The following is a 25,800-nucleotide window of genomic DNA, read 5'->3' as shown; positions in this document are numbered from 1 at the left end:
CATAACTTGCACGTGTATTTTGCTTTACTGTTTTCCTCCATAACACTTTCCCAATAACATATATCCAATTTATATACCGTATTTTTTTAGTAGTCAGGTTCAATGAACTTCAGGCGAAGTGTGGATCGCCTGCTTCGTATATTACTACATGGAAGTTTTTAAAGAACTCTGGCTTACATATATGACTTGATTATCCACATGATCATGCATACATGTTCATATGATAATGTGGAATATTAAGTCACTTACATGACTGACAAATAAAGATAACAAATGATTCATGTTTACTGTTCAGAATTTCGTCTTTGTGATTTTATTATATCGGGGAGTATACATGGGTTCGTAGTCTTGCTCCATCTTATTACAAAAATATATAGATCCAGGGTAGAATAGGTCTTCAGCAACCCATGCTTGCCCTAAGAGGCGACTATGCTTGTCGTGAGAGGCGACTAACGGGATCGGGTGCATGTTTTGGTCTCGTCGACGTCGCGGCCTCGTTCCGTCTTGCGCTCTGACCTCGCTTCAATCGAGTAGAGTGGTTTGAAGTAGCTTGCTGGTTAGTTTTCACAACACTAGCATAACTTCGGGTGGCCCGATTAGACGGATGGGTGCTTGGTGAAACTCGTGAAAATTTAGACATTTTTCTGGATATTATTAATAAGCTCCATCCTTCCATCAGTTTTACTATGGAGTCTAGTGAGAGCGAAATTCCATTTCTGGACGTCCTTGTAGTTAAGGAAGATACTAAATTGAAAACTGATATCTACTACAAACCAACGGACACCCATCAATACCTACAATTCGGTTCATGTCACCCCAGGAATACACGAACTAACATTCCTTATTCACTTGCGCGGAGAGTATGTACCATCGTAGCTGGAGTGTGTAAATACATTATGACGTCACAGTTGTAATTTATTACGTCATCATAAGTATGACGTCATTATATGTCATTGTCAGTTACACTGAAGAGCTGTCATGAGACAGCGAAAGTACTATGTATGAAACTGATATAAAGAAGATGATGGACTATAACGTGGACTTTATTATTTTATTATATATTACATGTACACCGAGTGAACATTTACCTCATTTATATATATATATATATATATAGAGAGAGAGAGAGAGAGAGAGAGAGAGAGAGAGAGAGAGAGAGAGAGGATTCATCACGAGTGTTTTTTAATATGGGAAATATCAACCGAGTCTTAGTTAATCGGTATTTGCCGAGCCTTTGGCGAGGCAAATACCGATTAACGGGACAAGGTTGATATTTCCCATATTAAAAACACGAGTGATGAATTCTATTTATCATTTTCACATTTTTGCTTCCAAATTAAGGAATATTTGCATTTAACATTAACATCAGCAACTTGTCGAAATCTTACGTATAGATCGTGCGTAGTGATACATGTTTTCCATTGCCATGTAAACCAAAATAAAAAATTCGCTGAGAAAAAAAGTTCCTCGGATTATTTTAAACAAAATACTTGAACAGACTTTTGCAGAATAATTGAAACTTTAATAACGGTAACAACAACGATTCTGTGTAATCTGATTATATCTCTGGTGTAACTTCACTTATAATATATAGTTTCAAATCAAACCGCTCGCTCTTCCGGTTATCTAATTTGCATATCTAATTTGCATACTTATGTCATTGGGGTATGACATACATGTTTTTATGTCATAAGCTTATGTCATGGATAAATGCTTAAGTTAAATGATAATAGCTTCTATTCAATAAATGCGAAATCACTTGATATATATATATATATATAATAAAATAATAAAGTCCACGTTAGTCCATCATCTTCTTTATATCAGTTTCATACATAGTACTTTCGCTGTCTCATGACAGCTCTTCAGTGTAACTGACAATGACATATAATGACGTCATACTTATGATGACGTCATAAATTACAACTGTGACGTCACAATGTATTTACACACTCCAGCGACGACACCAAGTAATTTAACAATTGTAGGGAGACTTTTGAATTAAATATACAGTATTTGTAAAGTAACAGTGCAACATTTACGATTGAAATGACAAATCTATTAATACATTCTAGAGTTCAACTTTGGTTTCATCAATTGGATAAACATTTGTTCTTTTTCCAGTCTCAGCTGCTTGTTACTTGTATACAATTTATAAAACGGAAAAATAGTAAATTTCCCGTTTCCGCAATCATCAATGTGTTTGCTGACACCTAAGCATCGAACATTAGGGTCTCTAATCTGCTGTTTGTGTACAGTGACTCTATCTTTTAATTCCATGCCGGTTTCACCGATGTAGTTTTCGCCGCATCCCGAACATCTCATAACATACACCACATCTTTGCTGCGGCAGTTCATGTCGGCTTTCACATTGAAACCCTTGCCATTTGCAAAAAGGAAAGTAGTACCTTCACTTATGATGTTACACGTGCCGCATCTTGGTGTGTTACATCTACTTACACATGGTACACTCTCTGTACAAGAATATTTGGATGGACAAAGAATCTGCTTGAGATTTTTTGGTTGCCTGGTACTTTTTATAATTTTAAATTTATTCAGTCCTTGTTTCATTTTATCGCTTTGCTGTAAAATTGGGAGGTTGTCCCTTATGACTGGCATGATATCACAATTATTAGGATTGAAGGTGGACACAAACGGTATAATTTGATCGCCCACAGATTTTTCATTAGGTTTCAGGAGAGTATGTCTTGGAATTTTTGCTTTGCAGCAAAGATGTGGTGTATGTTATGAGATGTTCGGGATGCGGCGAAAACTACATCGGTGAAACCGGCATGGAATTAAAAGATAGAGTCACTGTACACAAACAGCAGATTAGAGACCCTAATGTTCGATGCTTAGGTGTCAGCAAACACATTGATGATTGCGGAAACGGGAAATTTACTATTTTTCCGTTTTATAAATTGTATACAAGTAACAAGCAGCTGAGACTGGAAAAAGAACAAATGTTTGTCCAATTGATGAAACCAAAATTGAACTCTAGAATGTATTAATAGATTTGTCATTTCAATCGTAAATGTTGCACTGTAACTTTACAAATACTGTATATTTAATTCAAATGTCTCCCTACAATTGTTAAATTACTTGGTGTCGTCGCTGGAGAGTGTAAATACATTATGACGTCACGGTTGTAATTTATGACGTCATCATAAGTATGACGTCATTATATGTCATTATCAGTTACACTGAAGAGCTGTCATGAGACAGCGAAAGTACTATGTATGAAACTGATATAAAGAAGATGATGGACTAACGTGGACTTTATTATTTTATTATATATTACATGTACACCGAGTGAACATTTACCTCATTTATATATATATATATATATAGAGAGAGAGAGAGAGAGAGAGAGAGAGAGAGAGAGAGAGAGAGAGGATTCATCACGAGTGTTTTTTAATATGGGAAATATCAACCGAGTCTTAGTTAATCGGTATTTGCCGAGCCTTTGGCGAGGCAAATACCGATTAACGGGACAAGGTTGATATTTCCCATATTAAAAAACACGAGTGATGAATTCTATTTATCATTTTCACATTTTTGCTTCCAAATTAAGGAATAATTGCATTTAACATTAACATCAGCAACTTGTCGAAATCTTACGTATAGATCGTGCGTAGTGATACATGTTTTCCATTGCCATGTAAACCAAAATAAAAAATTCGCTGAGAAAAAAAGTTCCTCGGATTATTTTAAACAAAATACTTGAACAGACTTTTGCAGAATAATTGAAACTTTAATAACGGTAACAACAACGATTCTGTGTAATCTGATTATATCTCTGGTGTAACTTCACTTATAATATATAGTTTCAAATCAAACCGCTCGCTCTTCCGGTTATCTAATTTGCATATCTAATTTGCATACTTATGTCATTGGGGTATGACATACATGTTTTTATGTCATAAGCTTATGTCATGGATAAATGCTTAAGTTAAATGATAATAGCTTCTATTCAATAAATGCGAAATCACTTGATATATATATATATATTTATCACGGGGTTCAATAGGTTTGGGTCAGCTGGTGGTCTTCCAACACACGAGTCTGTCTATGGGTCCATAATGGGACTAGGGGACTGCAGCGTCCAGATGGCATCTCGCAGGCAAAGGTCAGCCTGTCCCAGGGTCAACTACTGACTAACCAAAGGCACACTACATTTAACCCTGAGGCGAATCACTGTCAGACTGACACGTATTATTTTACGGATACCTGTTTGGTCAGCCTGTAATACCCAGCACCTCATCCACAACGTCATGCTTCAGTGGCCAGCCGGACATTCCGTTGCCTTATGGCGGGCAGCTGACCCGCACATAACTCTGTACAGCTGACCATGGTAATAATAGCCCTGGTGCTGCTCTCTAAATTGTAATGTCTAGACTGTGATTATTTAGACAGATATATTTAACTTACTTAGGGAACATATAAAACGTATATGAACTCTCTCCTAAAACATATACCCCACCCATGTTCTTACGACACTATGCTTACTTACAATATTAACATGTATAACCAACGTTGTGAGTCGTGGTGTGACAATATGACCAAAATAGAAACGGCAATGAACCAAACTCGGCTCGCGCCAACCAGGTAGATACCAAATTCTGGTTAATTTGTCACCACAAGTACTATTAAATGGGCTGGCTGTGTGTTCAAAGCCAAGATTCACCCCGATGGTGACTGAAGTCTTGTTGACACCGTCTATGTAGCCTTGTTCTCGCCTGTGTACCATCGCCTGCGCAACTTCAGGTACCGCTTCCTCCAATAATCTCACTGTCCTGACTGCATTATGTCTTATAGGTTAGACTAGAGTATACTAAGAGTATAAGCATAACAACACAATGACCCACTCTTTAAGTCTTGTGAATATAGTTTCCACACTACTCGCTTACTGGACTTGAAATGCCAAATCAATAATGCACACCACCGTTTCCCAAATACTGTATCCTCCCTTGACCATAATTATATCCTCGTCTGCTTACCTGCCGTTTGACCCGTGAAGATACGGGGTAGAATAGGTCTTCAACAACCCTTGCTTGTCGTCAAAAGCGACCATGCTTGTCGTAAGAGGCGACTAACGGCATCGGGTGGTCAGGCTCGCTGACTTGGTTGATGCAAGTCATCGTATCCCAATTGCGTGGATCGATGCTCATGATGTCAATCGTGGTACTGTCTGGTCCAGATTCGATTATTTACAAACCGCCGTCATATACGAATATTGCTGAATGTGGCGCTAAACAACAAACAAACAAAAATACCTGCCGTTTATTCCAACAATGTTACCGCCTTGACGTGTCCCCATAGTAGAAACACGTCCGTGATGGAGTGGATAGAGCATATCTTCCCGGAGATCGGAAGGTCGGTGGTTCGATCCCCGGCAGCGTCAAATCAAAATACGTTAAACTAAGGGATAAAACAAGGACTGGTCGGCTCGGAGTCGGTATACTGTGTCTGAGTGGGGTATTCATGTTAAACTACGGTATGGTATCTCAGTGGGCTGGCACTAAAATACCGACATTACTCCAGACTATAGTTTATCTAACAGTCTCTGAACCATATTACCCCGCTCCCTAGCATAGCCCTTTCTGTTACACACGCACGCACGCACACACACGCATGCACGCACGCACGCACGCACACACACGCATGCACGCACGCACGCACACGCACACGCACACACACACACGCGCGCGCGCATGCACGTTGCTAAATAAGTGCAATATTCTTGAACGCACGTTAAACCCACTTTTACCCAACCTGCATAGTTTAAAGGGGGGCTCATACTATCCTCCGTCACGCCCTCAACAGCTATATTGTTCAAGGGTACGCGGGTATCCGGTTCAGGTTTTGCATTCAATTGTCACTGACGTAAGTCAATGCCAGTAATAATTCAGACGACGAACAGGTTCGGGGCAATCCATGCACATCGGGGTATAAACAGCAGATGATGCGCCAGTCGAAGCACAGTAGACAGACTGAGTGTAATCAGACACTACTCGGCACCCTCGGTGATTCACTCGGTTAACAATGGAGATAGTTCTATGGATATACAACTTCTTAATTACAATGAATGCGACTTAACTTGCTTGATAACGGTGTTAGTATCTACACCGAAACGTCACATTCATTGTAATAAAGAAGTTGTATATCCATAGAATTATCTCCCTTGTTCATCATGCCAACTTCATAATGCCACATAAAGAAGATACGATCTCGGTTAGTCAGTAATCAAGCCTATCAAATAAGGAAACAAGTACGGATTAACCCTCATGTTACACGTGTACTTATCTTCAAATTAACGTCACCCCTTAAGATTGTTTATTTGTTGTTTAACGCCGCACTCAGCAATATTCCAGCTATATGACGGTGGTCTGTAAATAATCAAGTCTGGACCAGACAATCCAGTGATTGACATCATGAGTATCGATGAGCAATTAGGATACGATGACATGCATCAACCAAGTCAGCGAGCCTGACTACCTGATCCCATTAGTCGCCTCTAACGACAAGCATATTTTACGCAAGCATGGGTTGCTGAAGATCCTTTCTAACCCGGATCTTCACGGGTCCCATCCCTTAAGAGCACGAAAACAATACGACCACAATTTAGTTGGTTTTCTAAGGTTCGTAATGGGTTGATGTGGCACAACATGGATTTGCTCGTGATACGAAACAGTGTCGGACTTCGTAATAGACAGACATCGAATAAAGCAGAGTTTTTACATGACACTATAAGGGGCTGTGCCGGAACCAAAACTGATTTTTCGGATCAAACAGAATATCAGATTATTCAGATGTCGGATTATTATTACTTTATTTACTGTATGTGCTATACCCAGGTCTGCGTATAACAATTAACAACTCTGCCTATACCTATCACCTATACGAAAGCAGAGACAATTTTAATTTCGGAAAAAAGTGCTATTTAAATATCCCAATTTATCGTGAAGTACTGACTGTTCGGACAGTTCGACAGTGAAAACTCCTTATCGGAGATCGACGTGGAAGCTCCTTCTCTCCTTACAGAACAGTGTTAGATCTACCTTTCAATATACTGATGGTTGATACTTTAAAGTTAACATGGGCAACAAAATATAGCTAGTTACATGTGGTTAGTTGAAGTAAATAATACATATAATTCATGGACATGTAAGGGGCAGCAATAAACAAGGAAGATACTAAGGGTTCCTGGACATAGTTCAAGAATACAGACTATAGACTTGGATGAGTCACTTCCTTGTCGTGGGGGTATAGCCAGGGGTCTTTAGCATGCAATAGTTATGTTTTCAACACCGACGCAGCTGCAGGGCTTTAAGGCATTCTCAACAGCTCTCGTGAAATGTTAGTAATGTTGAAGAACGTATAATACAAGATTAAGTGCATTTTGTCGAATGATTAAGTAAGCACTATGTCGTTATCTTGTTGAAGAGCAAATTACTTCCACTTCATTTTTTTAACGTTCCGTTATTCATTTCCACATATACAAAGAAATCAGTTCAAAATATATTTTTAAGTTTTCATATTCCATCTCGTCTGAAACGTTGAAAACAATCGTGTATGATGTAGTAGGGTCACGGGTTTATAATATAGATCCATGAAAGGATTTAATATGGAACCAGATGATGGCAGTCGTTGTGGGGCAACCAGAGTGGGGCAAGTATATACGGTAAAGGAACACCTGTATTTGCCTGATTGCATCCTATCTATTTATACCACGGCCTGTAATTAAAAGTGCGGGTTAATATTTAATATGTTTTATTGATTTATTGTTATGGTATACAACTAGTGGTAATGAATTGTCACCAAGTTGTTTTTCATAAAAGATCATGCCGTTCTGAGCTATTTGGTGTGGCTTTATTGCATCAACAAATATTCTTATCTAAAGTCATCTTGTGTGATACTCAGACGCCATTGAAAACACTTGATATCAGTCACGTGCTGTGCTTATTTATAGAGGGCGTGCTGAACAGGTGCTTGTCCTTCACCTTGACACCAGGCGACCGCACTTGACAGGAGGCACATGTGAACATGTCGGAAGAAAAACACAGGCCCGAAGAGACGAAATATGAGGGATATTTTACCAACAAAGATGGGAAGAAGATATTTTGTCGATATTGGAGCGAAGAGGAAGGATTGACGAAACCAAAGTAAGAAATGATAGCTTTACGACTGTCGAGTGTTTTTTTTTTCCGTGTGTCCAATGCCCCTGGCTGTTAGGCCTAAAGTAGTGGGAGCTCTAGGTGAACGAGTGCTCGGATGATCGCACTTGACAAGGGGACCAAGGCCTATATAGTCTGTATTTACGTACTGGTACATGTCTCTGACACATACCGTACCTTGGCTAGACTTTCGTGATAATCAATACAGGACACACCGACTGACACCTAGATCTATCAGGTACCAGAGTTTATTGCTTTCGTTTTCCAATATTTGTACCGTATTCGCCATAATAAGCGCTACGTGCTCTTAGAAAATTGACCGTGGTCTTCCTATCACAGGTCGCTTAATTTATTATCGCATATGAGTTCCAGGCGTAATGAGTTTACTTGGGGTGTCTGGTGTATACAAATATTATGCACCCCTTCTACACAGACGTACTTTCTGTACAAACTGTGTATTATAATTTATACACAATAAGAAAATACAAACTGTTTTGTTAACTTTTGATCTGAATAAAGGTCATTTTTATGATGAACAGGTGATTGCTTACTGATATGTAGACCTAGAAGTTGGTCAGGGCCTGGGCACTTATTTCAGCAGCAAATATATGATGTTAAAAATTTCAGTTACTGCATTTGCCAAATTATGCACTTCGGGCAAGTTCTTTTGTTTGTTTGTTGTTTAATGCCACACTCGGCAATATTCCAGATGGGGTACTGTAAATAATCGAGTCTCGGCCAGCTACACACAAGTGATTGACATCATGAGCATCAATCTACTTAATTGGGATACAATGACATGCATCAACCAAGTCAGCAAGTCTGACCACCCTGTCCAGCCGGTCGTCTCTTACAACAAGCATGGGTTGCTATGACGCTGTTTTAGTGTGATGTCATTCCGACCTTACGTCTCAATAAGATTGAAATGACGTCTACAATGCACTGAAATAATATTTGCACCAGTGCGCATACATTTTTATGAACTCAGTTATTTCTAACCATATAGGTAACACGTGTATATATATGTGCCTGCTTTACACTGATACATTTCAAGGATCTATATAAACTTATATATATATATTTATACATTTTTGCTATAAGCAAAATTTTTTGGGCTAGCATTACCCCTGTCATGGATATACTTATCATGAAACAATGCTTAACATGCTAAAGCTAATATTGTAATACTGTTAGCATGATTTCACTGGGCCTAAATAAACAAGCATTGAGCTGATAGCAACAATTTCTAATCAGCGGACTGCGTTGAACTTGGATAACTTCATCATGTTCATGCAAAAACAGCTCAAATTGAGCATTGCAATACATGTTGTAATTTTATCATGAGGTAGGTATATTGAAGAGATTTATAGATCTATGATTTTAAACTAAGTGAGTGAGTGAGTTGGGTTTTTAACGCCGCTTTAAACAGTATTTCAGTTATATCACGGCTTGTCAGCTTAATGTGGGAGGAAAGCCCGAAGTGATGCAGGTCTCAGACGTTTACCACTTCGGTGAAACCCACGAGCACGGGTGTGGTGCTGACAAACCTAGAAACATAAACGGGGCAAACCGGGATTCCAACCCACAATCATAGGTTTCTGGCGTGCCCAAGGAACGCAACTCTGCACAGCGAATCGCGGCGCCTTAGACGACTGGGCCACCCATGCCCCCTTAAACTAAGTGCCTTTGGCAGGCAATTTTGGAAATAAAAGTTATTTTTTCCAAAATTGAGATTTTTGCAAATTTCCTATTTTCAGAGATCTTATGAAGGACATGTATAGTGAACATAGCAACTTTGCCAATTTGAGTACTTTAGGTATATGCTTTACCGAAATGAAATGAAAAACAGAAAAACAGAAAACTGACTATAAAAAAGTATGGGTTCAATCATTAAATCCACCCCTGTGGTTATAACATATGTTTCACAGTTTTTGTCAAGCTGCATTATTTCAGTGATCGGACCGGTCTACCCAATTCTGCTTGGATTTACAAACTGTATTGTTCTGAGCTTTTCTGTCTGCTCATCCATTTGATTACTGTGTCCACAACTTATGCCAAGAATATGCATGTATATCTCTCACTGGTGTCTTTAGTCCGTCAACCATCATTTTGACACTTATTTTCCATTAAGCACAAAATCACGTGATGAAACTTGATATTATTGAATAATAATGATTGACCTAACTAGAAATACCTGTTTTGTGATATTTAATGTCAAAATAAAAATATTTTCTTTGATTTTGTGATCGTTGAAGTGGGGGTAAGAACAGCCAATTTGACGTCTCACAACAAGATTGCTGCATGTTAGACCTTAGGTCTGTTTCTGCAGAATGGACAGCCAATGCTGAACACATGTATTGTCAGCCAGATAATTGTTTTTCTGTAACTGATTATTTGTGATATAAATCTTTAATTTCCAAGGGCAGCAGGTGGTTTATTGTACCCAAACAGGATGTTGGTCATATAAAGCTAGTTACAGACATTAATTGTTATTTATTGTTTTGTCAAGATCAAAGGTTGTTTCTAACACATTACTGACACAAACTCCAGCCATTGATCTCAGACAGACAGGTCAGAGGAGGAAAGCTAACATTTCTGGATTGAGTAATTAATAAAATCAATATTATAATATACAATGCATAATAATCATTCAAAATCAACAATCCTCGTAAAATGCCTCCAGATAGGTTATATAGTAGACAGATGCTGCAACCAAGTCTGCATATCAGCCAATGAAAACATTTGTCCCACACAAAGTCGGTAAGATTTGTTTTAGACGCTGATTATGGAGAGTGATTTCAGCACTTTCATTTAGAAATTTAAATACTTTCGATGAATGTTATGGATTATGTTTTTCCCAGAACTATGTACATGTATCTAGGAAAATTGCTATTCACAGCAAAGTCGCAATGACTTCTTTCACTATGCTTACCCTTTCACATTCAATGCAACAATGTAAAACTAAGCATTCAAGCCTCTATCTCTTATTGGTCAGTGAAATACATGTCACCTCTACACAGCCCAGGGTAGATTGTGTCCCCAGCACCACATTGCTCGTCGTAAGGGGGTAACTTAATTGGGAAACCAGGGGGCACAGGTGGCCCAGTCGTCTAAGGCGCTGTGATTCGCTTTGCAGAGTTGTGTCCCTTAGGCACGCCAGAAACCTATGATCGTGGGTTCGAATCCCGGTTCACCCCGATTATGTTTCTAGGTTTGTCAGCACCATACCCGTGCTCGTGGGTTTCACCAAATTGGTAAACGTCCGAGACCTGCATCACTTAGGGCTTTCCTTCCACATCAAGCTGACACGCCGCGATATAACTGGAATACTGTTAAAAGCGGCGTTAAACCAAACTCACTCACTCACTCACTAATTGGGAAACCTTTTGGGTTTTGTGGGTTACAATTGGTCTCAAGCCCCTGTGCTGGTCGTAGGAAGTGACTTAATAGATTGACATTTACTGCAGACTCGGAAAAAAATATTGGCCTCTCAGCAGGTTCAAATAAATCTCTCTCAGTTTGGGCTATTTGATACTACAGGGCATGGTGTGATTCAAGTTAACTGGGATGTAAAATGCAGCGCCATTTGTCATATTGACATTGACCCACGATGAACCAGGATGGAAACGTTCATCAAGGTTCATTAATATGACCTTGTCATCATTTATCATGGTCATCTGCCATGTGTGTGGTTTCATTACTGATATTACACCACAGTATCTTGATCATGTGAACCTATTCAAGGCTTGGTCTCCATGTCAATGGTGGTCTAATTTCAGTAACACTTGACATTTGGAAAGAGCTTTAACCATTATTCCATCAACCATATTAACTGGGCTGTGCTGACATGCAAGCAAGTAAATAATTAAGTATGATAGAAATCCGTTGTCATGGTTGTCCATAATCTTGTTTATGTTGTCATTGATAATGAATCAGCAGTATACACCATGATACACCATTGGTCATATCCATCTAGTCCCAGTGATTTATGTAGACCTGCTCCGAGGATGATATTCAGCCCCTAGTCTGCAGCAAATGTCAGTAAAAATTCCCAAATTAAGAAGTTCCACTTTCATGTTTATACCCATCATCCTCTTCTAGATGGTCACGGCGGTCAGGTAGCCTAGTGGTTAAAGCGTGTGCTCATCATGCCGAAGACCCGGGTTCGATTCCCGATGTGGGTACAATGTAAGAAGCCCATTTCTGGTGTCCCTGCCATGATATTGCTGGGATATTGCTAAAAGCAGCGTAAAAAGCGTACTCTCTCATGATCTCATATTCTCACGATCGATGGTCAACCGACGATCGATGGTCAACCGACGATATTTATAACTCATGTGATAGCTTTGTAGAGATGGGTTGATAACAGGACCAACAAGGAAGAAGAGGTTATAATGTTTAGTTTTACATTATGGCATCAAATGTAATGTTAATACACAATGTTAAGAGCCCTCTGAATTTAAGAAAAAAAAACTTTCAGACGTGATAATAATCCAAATTTTGAACAAAATAATAATTGTTGACCATAAATTGTGTCTACTTTGTGGTACACTCAATATAAATAATGTCTATCCCTGGTTTGTGTTCCAGGGCACTGCAGTTCATTGTCTGTGGTACACTCAATATAAATAATGTCTATCCCGGTTTGTGTTCCAGGGCGCTGCTGTTCATTGTCTGTGGTACACTCAATATAAATAATGTCTATCCCCGGTTTGTGTTCCAGGGCGCTGCTGTTCATTGTCTGTGGTACACTCAATATAAATAATGTCTATCCCTGGTTTGTGTTCCAGGGCGCTGCTGTTCATTGTCTGTGGTACACTTAATATAAATAATGTCTATCCCTGGTTTGTGTTCCAGGGCACTGCAGTTCATTGTCTGTGGTACACTCAATATAAATAATGTCTATACCTGGTTTGTGTTCCAGGGTGCGGCTGTTCATTGTCTGTGGTACACTCAATATAAATAATGTCTATCCCTGGTTTGTGTTCCAGGGCGCTGCTGTTCATTGTCTGTGGTACACTCAATATAAATAATGTCTATCCTCGGTTTGTGTTTCAGGGTGCTGCTGTTCATTGTCTGTGGTACACTCAATATAAATAATGTCTATCCCTGGTTTGTGTTCCAGGGCGCTGTAGTTCATTGCCCACAGAGCAGGAGAACACTGCCTGTGGTACACTCAATATAAATAATGTCTATCCCTGGTTTGTGTTCCAGGGCACTGCAGTTCATTGTCTGTGGTACACTCAATATAAATAATGTCTATCCCTGGTTTGTGTTCCAGGGCGCGGCTGTTCATTGTGTGTGGTACACTCAATATAAATAATGTCTATCCCTGGTTTGTGTTCCAGGGCGCTGCTGTTCATTGTCTGTGGTACACTCAATATAAATAATGTCTATCCCCGGTTTGTGTTCCAGGGCGCTGCTGTTCATTGTCTGTGGTACATTCAATATAAATAATGTCTATCCCTGGTTTGTGTTCCAGGGCACTGCAGTTCATTGTCTGTGGTACACTCAATATAAATAATGTCTATACCTGGTTTGTGTTCCAGGGCGCTGCTGTTCATTGTCTGTGGTACACTCAATATAAATAATGTCTATCCCTGGTTTTTGTTCCAGGGCGCTGCTGTTCATTGTGTGTGGTACACTCAATATAAATAATGTCTATCCCTGGTTTGTGTTCCAGGGCGCTGCTGTTCATTGTCTGTGGTACACTCAATATAAATAATGTCTATCCCTGGTTTGTGTTCCAGGGCGCTGCTGTTCATTGCCCACAGAGCAGGAGAACACTGTCTGTGGTACACTCAATATAAATGATGTCTATCCCTGGTTTGTGTTCCAGGGCGCTGCTGTTCATTGTCTGTGGTATATTCAATATAAATAATGTCTATCCCTGGTTTGTGTTCCAGGGTGCTGCTGTTCATTGTCTGTGGTACACTCAATATAAATAATGTCTATCCCTGGTCTGTGTTCCAGGGCGCTGCTGTTCATTGTCTGTGGTACACTCAATATAAATAATGTCTATCCTCGGTTTGTGTTCCAGGGCGCTGCTGTTCATTGTCTGTGGGACACTCAATATAAATAATGTCTATCCCTGGTTTGTGTTCCAGGGCGCTGCTGTTCATTGCCCACAGAGCAGGAGAACACTGTCTGTGGTACACTCAATATAAATAATGTCTATCCCTGGTTTGTGTTCCAGGGTGCTGCTGTTCATTGTCTGTGGTACACTCAATATAAATAATGTCTATCCCCGGTTTGTGTTCCAGGGCGCTGCTGTTCATTGCCCATGGAGCAGGAGAACACTGTCTGTGGTACACTCAATGTAAATGATGTCTATCCCTGGTTTGTGTTCCAGGGCGCTGCTGTTCATTGTCTGTGGTATATTCAATATAAATAATGTCTATCCCTGGTTTGTGTTCCAGGGTGCTGCTGTTCATTGTCTGTGTTACACTCAATATAAATAATGTCTATCCCTGGTCTGTGTTCCAGGGCGCTGCTGTTCATTGTCTGTGGTACACTCAATATAAATAATGTCTATCCCTGGTCTGTGTTCCAGGGCGCTGCTGTTCATTGTCTGTGGTACACTCAATATAAATAATGTCTATCCCTGGTTTGTGTTCCAGGGCGCTGCTGTTCATTGCCCACAGAGCAGGAGAACACTGTCTGTGGTACACTCAATATAAATAATGTCTATCCCTGGTTTGTGTTCCAGGGTGCTGCTGTTCATTGTCTGTGGTACACTCAATATAAATAATGTCTATCCCCGGTTTGTGTTCCAGGGCGCTGCTGTTCATTGCCCATGGAGCAGGAGAACACTGTCTGTGGTACACTCAATGTAAATAATGTCTATCCCTGGTTTGTGTTCCAGGGCGCTGCTGTTCATTGTCTGTGGTACACTCAATATAAATAATGTCAATCCCCGGTTTGTGTTCCAGGGCGCTGCTGTTCATTGCCCATGGAGCAGGAGAACACTGTCTGTGGTACACTCAATGTAAATAATGTCTATCCCTGGTTTGTGTTCCAGGGCGCTGCTGTTCATTGTCTTTGGTACACTCAATATAAATAATGTCAATCCCTGGTTTGTGTTCCAGGGCGCTGCTGTTCATTGCCCACGGAGCAGGAGAACACTGTCTGTGGTACACTCAATATAAATAATGTCTATCCCTGGTTTGTGTTCCAGGGCGCTGCTGTTCATTGCCCACGGAGCAGGAGAACACTGTCTGTGGTACACTCAATATAAATAATGTCTATCCCTGGTTTGTGTTCCAGGGCGCTGCTGTTCATTGCCCACGGAGCAGGAGAACACTGTCTGTGGTACACCCAGCTGGCACAGCAACTCACACAGAAGGGCCTGTATGTCTTCTCACATGACCACAGTAAGTCTTGTTCTGATGCGGGGGGTCAGGGAGGGGGGATACAACAAGGACTGGTTGGCTCGGAGTCGGTGAGCTGTGTCTGAGTGTTAAAAGTGCAGCAAGGTAGTAGTGGTGTAATGATACGACAATACAGTGTTGTGATTCACCTGCTGTTTGTTGTTTGTTGTTTAACGCCACACTCAGCAATATTCAAGCTATATGACAGCCGTCTGTAAATAACCTAGTTAGGACCAGACAATCCAGTGATTGTCATCATGAGCATCGATCCACGTAACTGTGATACAGTGACATGTATCACCTGACGAGCCTGACCACCCGATTCCGTTAGTCGCCTCTTACGACAAGCATAGGCACCTTTCACGGCAAACATGGGTTGCTAAAGACCTATTTATTCTACCCCTGATCTTCACGGATTCACCTGCTAAGTTCTGTATCAGGATACGAATTGTACCACACCCCTAGTTTTGGGATACATACCGTATCAAGGCCCCACTGCATCGTTACTCCTCTAGACTTTAGTCTGGACAAGTACAAGCAGCTACACACACACATGGGGAATAGTGAAACAACAGCCGATCAAAAATTATATTTAAGTAGGGAATAATTTTATAGGAATATATAGGAGAGTCAGATGCTTGTAAACTGTATGTAAAAAATTTATCAGTTAGCTGATATTCCAGGTAGTAATTACACTTAAATTAGAAAGGTAAAAATTGTTTTAAAATGGTTAAACTAAATGTACAATGAACTATGAAACATTGTTCATGCAGAAATGACGTAGTGCTGAGATTTCTTCTTTGTTTTCAGTTGGCCATGGCCAGAGTGAGGGAGACCGGGTGCACATCGACCGCTTCTCACAGTACACACGGGATGTGTTCCACCACATTGAACTCATCAAGGACAAGTTCCCCGATGTCCCAGTCTTTCTTATAGGACATTCCATGGTGAGATGATGTCTGTGTTACAGGTCATGCCATGGTGAGGTGATGTCTGTGTTACAGGTCATTCCATGGTGAGGTGATGTCTGTGTTACAGGTCATTCCATGGTGAGGTGATGTCTGTGTTACAGGTCATTCCATGGTGAGGTGATGTCTGTGTTACAGGTCATTCCATGGTGAGGTGATGTCTGTGTTACAGGTCATTCCATGGTGAGGTGATGTCTGTGTTACAGGTCATTTCATGGGGAGGTGATGTCTGTGTTACAGGTCATTCCATGGTGAGGTGATGTCTGTATTACAGGTCATTCCATGGTGAGGTGATGTCTGTGTTACAGGTCATTCCATGGTGAGGTGATGTCTGTGTTACAGGTCATTGTGATGTCTTTGTTGTAGGATCTGTTCAGATATAATTTTTTCGTTTATTCTACATTGCCGACAGGGGCGGTTGGCTAGCCTAGAGGTTAAGCATTCGCTTGTCATGCTGAAGTGCCAGTTTGATTCCCTATGTGTGTGAAGCCTATTTCTGATGTCCTTTGCCATGATATTGCTGGAAATATTGCTAAAAGTGGCATAAAACCATACTCACTTATTTACATTGCAGATGATCCAGTATGGTATTCTGTTCTAACAGCACAATCAACCTTCCTTCTGATAACATGGACATGATCCATAAATGATTAGTGACTTTAATCAAATATTCTCATGAAACATTTCCATCACACTGCAACTTGATAGAGCTGAGGGAGCTAGTTAGATTGAACCTACAGTAAACTACCTTTATAACGAACACGCTTATAACGAACTGACGGATATAATGAACTTATTATTACTCCCTACCATTTGTTGTATATGTGCTGTATGTATGCTTATAACAAACTACAGTTATTACGAAATAAAATTAGTGGTCCCCTCGAGTTCGTTATAACCGTAGTTGATTGTGTAGTGTTGAGAGGAAAGGTGAACATAAATGTTAAATTTCCATGCACATCCTCTTTTTCAGGGAGGCAGTATTGCTATCAAGTCCGCTATGGAGAAGCCTGATTTCTTTAAAGGGGTAGTCTTGATCAGCCCTGCCGTCATCCCGGATCCCAATGTGGCCACCCCAGTCAAGGTGATTATAACACACTGAAATAAATACATATACATTGTTTCAAATCAGTCACCAATTTCGGCAGTCGTAATCTGCGAAATTGTCTTCAATGGTTCAAGGGGTTTCAGAACCAGCAACCCTGAAACACATTTATGTCATTATATATTTTGATGGAATGGAATTGCTGCAATTTGTAATATAGGTGAATATAGACAAGGCACACCTAACTTAAAAATGGTACACCTGCAACAAAAACACCTACACTCACTCACTCACTCACTCACTCACTCACTCACTCAACCCACTCACCACTCACTCACTCACAACCCACTCACTCACTCACTCTCACCACTCCCTCCACTCACTCACTCACTCATTCACTCTCACCACTCACTCACTCCCTCAACCCACTCACTCACCACTCACTCACTTACAACCCACTCACTCACTCACTCACTCTCACCACTCACTCACTTACTCAACCACTCAACCACAAACTTCCCCCTGCATGTAAGTTATAATTTATGTTTGTGATATGTTGTGATAAATAGCTTTCAGTTGTGATCTGTAAGTGTTTTAAGTATACATTTTTTACAGATCACTCTTGGTCGCATGATTGGGCGATTGTTTCCCCAGTTCCCGATCATCCAACTTGACAGCAAGAATGTTTCTCGGGATCGTGAAGTGGTATGTGCATTAGCTTGCTACAACATGACTAGCGCTAGTTATCGCCCTTTTAGGACTCCAGGTTAGAACAAGACCCCAGCAAAATTATGCTGGTCAAAAGAGCCAATGTAATTGATCGCATGGTCAGGCTAGCTGACCGTCAATAGCATGTCATTGGACTCCGACATCTTGGCTCGTTACTCTTTACACCAATCACTGGTCCAGACTCCAGGATTTACAGGCAGTTGTCGCATAGTTGAATATTGTTAAGTATCTTAAGTCATATAACTGGAATATTACTGAGTGCGGCGTTAAACAACAAACAAAACCAAACTTATCTTGTATCAAATTTCATAAAGGGGTGAAAATCTCAACACCGTAACAATTTCCCACTTGACCTGTACATCAGTAGTTTGTTTGCAGAAATGTATTTTAAAATATTTGATTTCCTTTTCAAGACTATTCACAAGTAGATTACCTTTCTTCAAATGTAAAATGCTAAAAAAATGTACTTTCAAGTTAATATTTGTTTGTTTATAAGCAAATATTTTCTGGATTTACTAAAAACATGGCTGTCCCTCAGCTGGACCAGAATAAAAAATAATACCTAATCTGTATCTAAATATTCTAAAAATGTAACAAATTTTGTTTTTCACACTCTCAAATGAACATTAATTACATGTATCCTATCATTATTATCTAAAACCTAATTGAAAAAAAAATAAATAAGAAAAAAAAGATGTCCCTCAAAAGGCACTCAACTCCGTTACAACGTACCAATACTAAAAAAATAACTGTGCTATGGGAGATAACTCTCATACGCTTCCTCTTTTGGCAACATGTGTATGAAGTTCATCTGCTGGTGATAGATAGATGCCACATTTATGTACAATGTTCAAGCCAATGACATCAAGCACAGGAGTCCGTATCTAAAAATAGACGCCCTCAGACGCTTCGGGCTCGCGTGTGGAGATGGTCATGAATATGCATGAGGGCGTCTATTTTTAGATACGGACTCCTGTGCGTCAAGATATGTCTGTTAAGTACAGTATGTTTTCTGAGCCTCAACTCTGTTACACTGTCTATAGATCTATATCTCATTCTAATTTCCTTCACTTTTCCAAGAGAAATTGGTTAGCAAGACCATGTTAGCAGTGAGTATTTTAATTTCCATAAAAAGCAAAGCATGCTGGGATATGAGCCATTTATAGTAAGGTTTCTCAACTCCGTTACACTCAACTCTGTAATGCTGTACAGCGTAACGGAGAGGAAAAATTTGTGCATCTGCACAATTTCGATAGTTATTGTCAGTACATAGCTTTGTTCTTCACGAATATTTTATTTTATTTTAACCCTATACCTGACAAATAATTTTCCCACAGTCTGGAGTAAGAACTTTTTTTTTAAATAGTCACTCAGACTGCTCTGATGTTTTGGATGAACAAGATGTTAGGACCTGTGCAAAATGTGGATTTGATTCTATTGATAGCGCTCTTTCCGACAGTGGACTAATTATTGAAGACAGAACTGTTGTCTTTTACATTGATGGGAGTGCCTGGCTATTGTGTTTTGGCTGCAGAAAGCAATTTCATTATGCATGTATAAACAACATGTTTTCTGACAGTGTTGATGATATGATTAATCTGAAATTTGATCTTGAAGTTTTATAATATATTATAGTGATCTAAAATGGCATTTTAAGCAACTTTGTGCTTATTTATTTCAACGTCTATACAAAGGGTTGAACATTAGTAATTTAGTAGACCCACTTCTGTATGCCATTACTGCAGTAACTGGCTCATAAACCATGAGTACCAAAGTCCTGACAAGTAACACAACACAGTGCATGTATTTTCACATTTCATCTCAAAAGGGATGAAAAGGTTGTTATTTTATGCTAGAGAGCAATAACAAAATATATGAGTTACAACTCCGTTACAACAAACTCAACTCTGTTACGTCAGGATTTTTTTAATAGATGACTTCTTTTGACAACTGACGAAAAACTTTGTTGTTTTTATGAGTTTTAACTTTAGATTAGGACTAATGATAATATATGTTGTGACAAAAGATGAAAAATACTATATTTTGGATACCGTCTTTCATGTAAATGACTTTGTTGTCTAGGCAAACTTTTGAAATATGGAGCGAGCACTTACAAATGTCCAATCATACATTTTATTTAGCCAGTTTGCATTTGTTTAACACTGAATTGTATTCACACTTAATGTTAATTGCTGAATACGATTTTATATTTCAAAGCAACCTAGCGCTATTAAAATTACTTTCCATTTTGTGATCCGTAACGGAGTTGAATGTCCTAGCAGATTAGGCTAATTCATTAATTATTTTCTAATTAATTAAACACATCACTGCACTGCATTGAAATAGAAAGTACTTCTCAAGTATCATATTCTCTAATATCAAGAGAAAAATTATATTAGGGACTCTTTTATTTTTGCAAGTTGATATCAGAAAATTTGTCGGTTTTGAGATTTTTACCCAAAGATGCTTGCAAAAAAGGACTGAGTAATGGAAAGAATGACTTTTTCAATATTGGCCGTGTAGAAAATCAGATATGTGGGCAGATTTTGGAGACATCAGGTGCAAAGTTTCAGCTTCAAAGGCCTTATGGTTTGGAGAAAAGATTGAAACTAAACAGTAAAAGTACCACTTTGAGTGTCGGAAGAAAGATATCAAGTCCTTAGCAGAACTGTGATAGCCAGCTGCAAAGAAGCCAAACACAAAAACAATCATGTAGATATCGATATAATTTATTCCATTTCTTTTTACAGTAATATGGTGTATGTCTCTCTGTATTGTCAATTTTGTCTGTTTCAGGTGCATAAGTATGATAACGACCCACTGGTGTATCATGGGAAGCTCAAGGCAAGGTGAGATCACCTGTAGTTAATTGGTGTTGAAATATTTAATACTATTTACATGTTTTGATAAACAGTGTGATGTTTCATGGAATAAAGGAGTATCAAAAGTTAAGTAGGAACAAAGAGTTTGTCTCACTTGGGTCAGAGTAAATGTCTGCTTGCGACGGAGCTTGGCGCACGCGCAACAGCGGCAGAGAACATATTCATCAATCAAGGGCGACTCACGCAGTATTAATGCAGACAACAAAGAGTTCTGGTTTATTGTTCAAATTTTTTCCAGAGAGGAATATTTTGTCAAAGTGTAAAAGTAGGGAAGAGATTTAAGTAGGGGAATATCCTCGTTACTCTCCATTCCTTAAAAATAATGGGACCTCGGCACCTGCGGGGGCCTTTGCTCCATTAGTTTTAAGGAATGGAGTGTTACTCGGACATTCCCCTCTACCTACTCCCCCTGACTGAAGAGTTCTGTGCTGCAGATGGGGCAGTGAGATGCTGGCCACCCTGCAGGACATCACGGCAAATCTGGGCAAGGTGGAGTGGCCCTTCCTGGTCCTTCATGGGACAGAGGACAAGATGTGTGATCCCCAGGGATCCAAGCTGCTGCATGAGAAGGCCATCAGCAAGGATAAGACTCTCAAAGTAAGTTGACAGTAGACTAGGCTTGGGACAGTCACAGCAACTTTCATTCAAGTGGTTCAGACCCTGATTTGTTTGATAGAGTTAACTTGATTGAATCAGGATTACCCTGAACATGCTGAGTACAGGTGAAACAGTTTCACAAGTGCCATCTATTCTCGTGTTCAGGGGTAGGGGATTCAAGTTGGGATCACTGGGGGGAGTCTGGGGTAGGGGATTCAAGTTGGTATTTCTGGGGGGAGTCCGGGGTAGAGGATTCAAGTTGGTATCACTGGGGAGTCTGGGGTAGGGGATTCAAGTTGGTATTTCTGGGGGGAGTCCGGGGTAGGGGATTCAAGTTGGGATCACTGGGGGGAGTCTGGGGTAGGGGATTCAAGTTGGTATTTCTGGGGGGAGTCCGGGGTAGGGGATTCAAGTTGGTATCACTGGGGAGTCTGGGGTAGGGGATTCGAGTAGGTATCACTGGGGGGAGTCTGGGGTAGGGGATTCAAGTTGGGATCACTTGGGGGAGTCTGGGGTAGGGGATTCAAGTTGGTATCACTGGGGGGAGTCTGGGGTAGGGGATTCAAGTAGGTATCACTGGGGGGAGTCCGGGATAGGGGATTCAAGTAGGTATCACTGGGGGGAGTCCAGGGTAGGGGATTCAAGTTGGTATCACTGGTGGGAGTCCGGGATAGGGGATTCAAGTAGGTATTACTTGGGGGAGTCCGGGATAGGGGATTCAAGTAGGTATCACTGGGGGGAGTCCAGGATAGGGGATTCAAGTTGGTATCACTGGTGGGAGTCCGGGATAGGGGATTCAAGTAGGTATCACTTGGGGGAGTCCGGGATAGGGGATTCAAGTAGGTATCACTTGGGGGAGTCTGGGGTAGGGGATTCAAGTTGGTATCACTTGGGGGAGTCTGGGGTAGGGGATTCAAGTTGGTATCACTGGGGGGAGTCTGGGGTAGGGGATTCAAGTAGGTATCACTTGGGGGAGTCCAGGGTAGGGGATTCAAGTAGGTATCACTTTGGGGGGAGTCGGGGGTAGGGGATTCAAGTTGGGATCCCTGTAGGGATTCTGGGGTGAAGATTGCACATTGGGATTCCAGGGTAAGGGATTCAAGTTGTAATCACTAGGGGGATTCCGGGATAGAGATTGTTTCCCGTGATCCTTTCACAGTGATTAGCAACTTGCACATTAGCATGTGGAAAGGTATGCAAGGTGTTAATCATTGAGTAGATAATGGGGTAGCTGGTGAGAGTGAACTAATGAGGATTGGTTGGTTAAAATGTGTGACCAGCTTTTGTGTGTGTCATTGTAAATTGTGACCTGTGAAGATCCAGGGTAGGAAATGTCTTCAGCAACCCATAAAAGGCGCTATAGCTGGAATATTGCTGAGTTTGGTGTCAAACAACAAAGAAAGAAAGAAACAAACAATGTAAATTGTTTGAGTAGATGACCCGTTAATAACCGCTGGTATCAGACGTGATAGTCAACACGCCACTGTGGTGTAATGCTTGAATATTGCTGACTACAACATTAAAACACTTCACTCATCGGCCCCATCACAGACATTATGAATGTACATAGAAACTTAATTAAATGTGTTGCAGAGTTTACAAATTCAGAACTTGATGTTTTACTTACAGATTTATGAAAACTACATGCATCAGTTGCACAATGAACTTGGTGATGATGGAGCCGGCGTCCGTGATGACATCATCAACTGGATCGCAGCGAGAATGTGATTGGTTGATCAAACCGAGGCTCAATTTTAGATTGGTAGACCTTCCTGTGCTCAATATTGTCATCTGTAATGTTGCAGCTTTACTGTTTATCAACTTCGGAGGAGGCCTTGTAACAAAATTGTATTTGGAAGTGACTAACTTTAGTTAACACTTTGGTTTTTAAGACATACTCTCTTACGTATCAGGGTGTGGAGTCATCCCACAGCTGACATACTTACCGTGTCAGCTTGCTGATGGTGTTAACCTCTTTGGTCATGTGAACAAGGCACCCAACCTCATATCAAACGGTCTGAGGTTCGAATCCCATCAAGGGACTTGAAGAGTTTATGGCTGCTACACATCTATCAGACTTATCTGAATCACAAATTTATATACGTTTATAGTCAACTTTTTGAGTATTGGATAATTTGATGGTGATATTATGGTTTATAGACACAGTTTTGTAATCAACTTCTAAACAGATGAAATCAAACCTATTTTACGACTTAATTCCATTATGTACACAGAGAGCTACTGTACGAAGATATTTTTTATGCATGTATATTTGATATCTATTTTTGTCAAGTTAATGAACTGGACACATTCCAAACAGAAACAGCATTGTTCCGTCACCTTGTTGCTGAGGGGAACTGTTTGGAAAATCTGTCATCTACATTATTACTCATGACTAGTGGGGGCACGGGTGGCCCAGTCGTCTAAGGCCCCGCGATTCGCTGTGCAGAGTTGCATCCCTTGGGCACGCCTGAAACCTATGATATTGGGTTCAAATCCCGATTCGCCCCGATTATGTTTCTAGGTTTGTCAGCACCATACCCGTGCTCGTGGGTTTCACCGAAGTGGTAAACGTCTAAGACCTGCATCACTTCGGGCTTTCCTCCCACATTAAGCTGACACGCCGTGATATAACTGGAATAATGTTGAAAGCGACGTTAAATCCAACTCACTCACTCACTGGTTAGTTAATCATTGTAAAACGAATGCATTTGTGTCCTGAAATCTGATTGGTTGAAAACCATTGTTGAAGGGGAAACATTTCAGACTTGTCACGGTGCATGAGTACTTTTTTTTATAATCTTTTTTTACAATCTCAAATTCGTAAAATGTGCCATTTGGTTTGGCGAAATGGATACTAGGTTAATTAAATTTAAGTTGGATCAATTATCAGTACAATTTCGATATGGTCAGGTTTTCTGCCCATTCTGGTAACCAGACGGGTTCAGTTAATATGGCAGCATCTGATGTCATCCTTTGTATAATGACATCATCACATTCCATCACTTTACATGGAGAGAGAATGATTCCGAAAAAGAGTGATAACTGTTGTATTTTACAATGTAGATAAACATTGTGTTTTGAGTATTCAATGACTGGACATTTAACATTTGAAACCTCACACTCAGTCACAGTCAATTCCAAATGAAATTTCCGTCCATTGAATACTCAATAAAACCTGCAAATCTGAAAAGAATAATAGTGTTTATCTTCTCTAAATAAGGAATCATTATTGAGTTGATAGATGATAAAAATACAGAATTTCCCTTGTCATGTTAATATAGTTATTACTAATGTAATGGCTCTGAAGAGGGGGCTTGTGTTTCATTTTGGCTGAAAGGGATGGAATTGTCATTAAACCGCCCACATGTTATCAGAAATGAGCGGGCCACTGTAACTTGATAATGCCCTCGTATTGCTTGACAACAGGTCATTATCACGCCCATTGTTAGGTGATGTCACAGGGATAGGAAAGGTGACGTCACGTACAATAGTGACGTCTTCTGATTTGACCTATGACGTTTCCATATTTGTAAAAGTGGGTCAGTGAAATTTGTGTTAATTGCACTAAATGTTTCAAAAGCGATATTGTTTATTTTTATTTGATTACAAATTCTATCCATTTTAGCTATAATAAAGGTAACACTATTTTTCAGGGCATTATCATTTGCAGAAGCCCTCGGTCTTTTCAACTAACCTTCGTCGGGCAGTTAATAGAAGACCTCGGGCTTCTGCAAATGATAATGCCCTGAAAAATAGCGTTACCGTTATATTAAAAGGACCAATGAACAAAATGATAAAGAGAGAAACTTTAATGCTTAGTTTTCCATTATTACATGGAATAAAATTTAAGATAATGGTACAAATAATTTTTCTGTTTACCATATCATGACAAGTTAAGTCAAATATACGTGAGCTCGTCACACAAAAAATTCCCTAAATGTCTGTATTTTCTTGGTAACTTGTGATATGCTTGAGTCCCACCATTTTTCAAGATCTGTATGATGTAGTCTCAGTATTTTATGTTGTGGT

The 25,800-nt window shown here is 40.0% G+C and overlaps 1 protein-coding gene across 1 annotated transcript; it reads left to right on the top strand.

The window, feature by feature from the left end:
- Positions 1-7,983: 7,983 nt before the first annotated feature.
- Positions 7,984-24,286, top strand: LOC124135720 (monoglyceride lipase-like). The gene is made up of 8 exons (XM_046501219.2): positions 7,984-8,165; positions 15,444-15,550; positions 16,358-16,494; positions 17,489-17,599; positions 18,176-18,265; positions 21,086-21,138; positions 21,606-21,768; positions 23,398-24,286. The coding sequence occupies exons 1-8, from the start codon at positions 8,047-8,049 to the stop codon at positions 23,494-23,496; spliced, it is 879 nt and encodes a 292-aa protein (XP_046357175.2). The 5' UTR covers positions 7,984-8,046; the 3' UTR covers positions 23,497-24,286.
- The last annotated feature ends 1,514 nt before the right edge of the window (positions 24,287-25,800 follow it).

This window comes from Haliotis rufescens, unplaced genomic scaffold (genome assembly GCF_023055435.1).
Source record: "Haliotis rufescens isolate VD_foot unplaced genomic scaffold, xgHalRufe1.0.p SCAF_16, whole genome shotgun sequence".
In the NCBI taxonomy this organism is placed as follows: domain Eukaryota; kingdom Metazoa; phylum Mollusca; class Gastropoda; order Lepetellida; family Haliotidae; genus Haliotis; species Haliotis rufescens.
Note: the sequence above shows the minus strand (reverse complement) of the source record. Positions and strands in the feature narration are given on the sequence as shown.

What these genes read in the sequence shown, in the direction of transcription:
- LOC124135720 (XM_046501219.2), top strand. Translation starts at nt 8,047, where the DNA reads ATGTCGGAAGAAAAACACAGGCCCGAAGAGACGAAATATGAGGGATAT. An exon ending in GAAGGATTGACGAAACCAAA is followed by an intron (nt 8,166 to 15,443) that starts GTAAGAAATGAT and finishes TTTGTGTTCCAG; the next exon opens with GGCGCTGCTGTTCATTGCCC. An exon ending in TGTCTTCTCACATGACCACA is followed by an intron (nt 15,551 to 16,357) that starts GTAAGTCTTGTT and finishes CTTTGTTTTCAG; the next exon opens with TTGGCCATGGCCAGAGTGAG.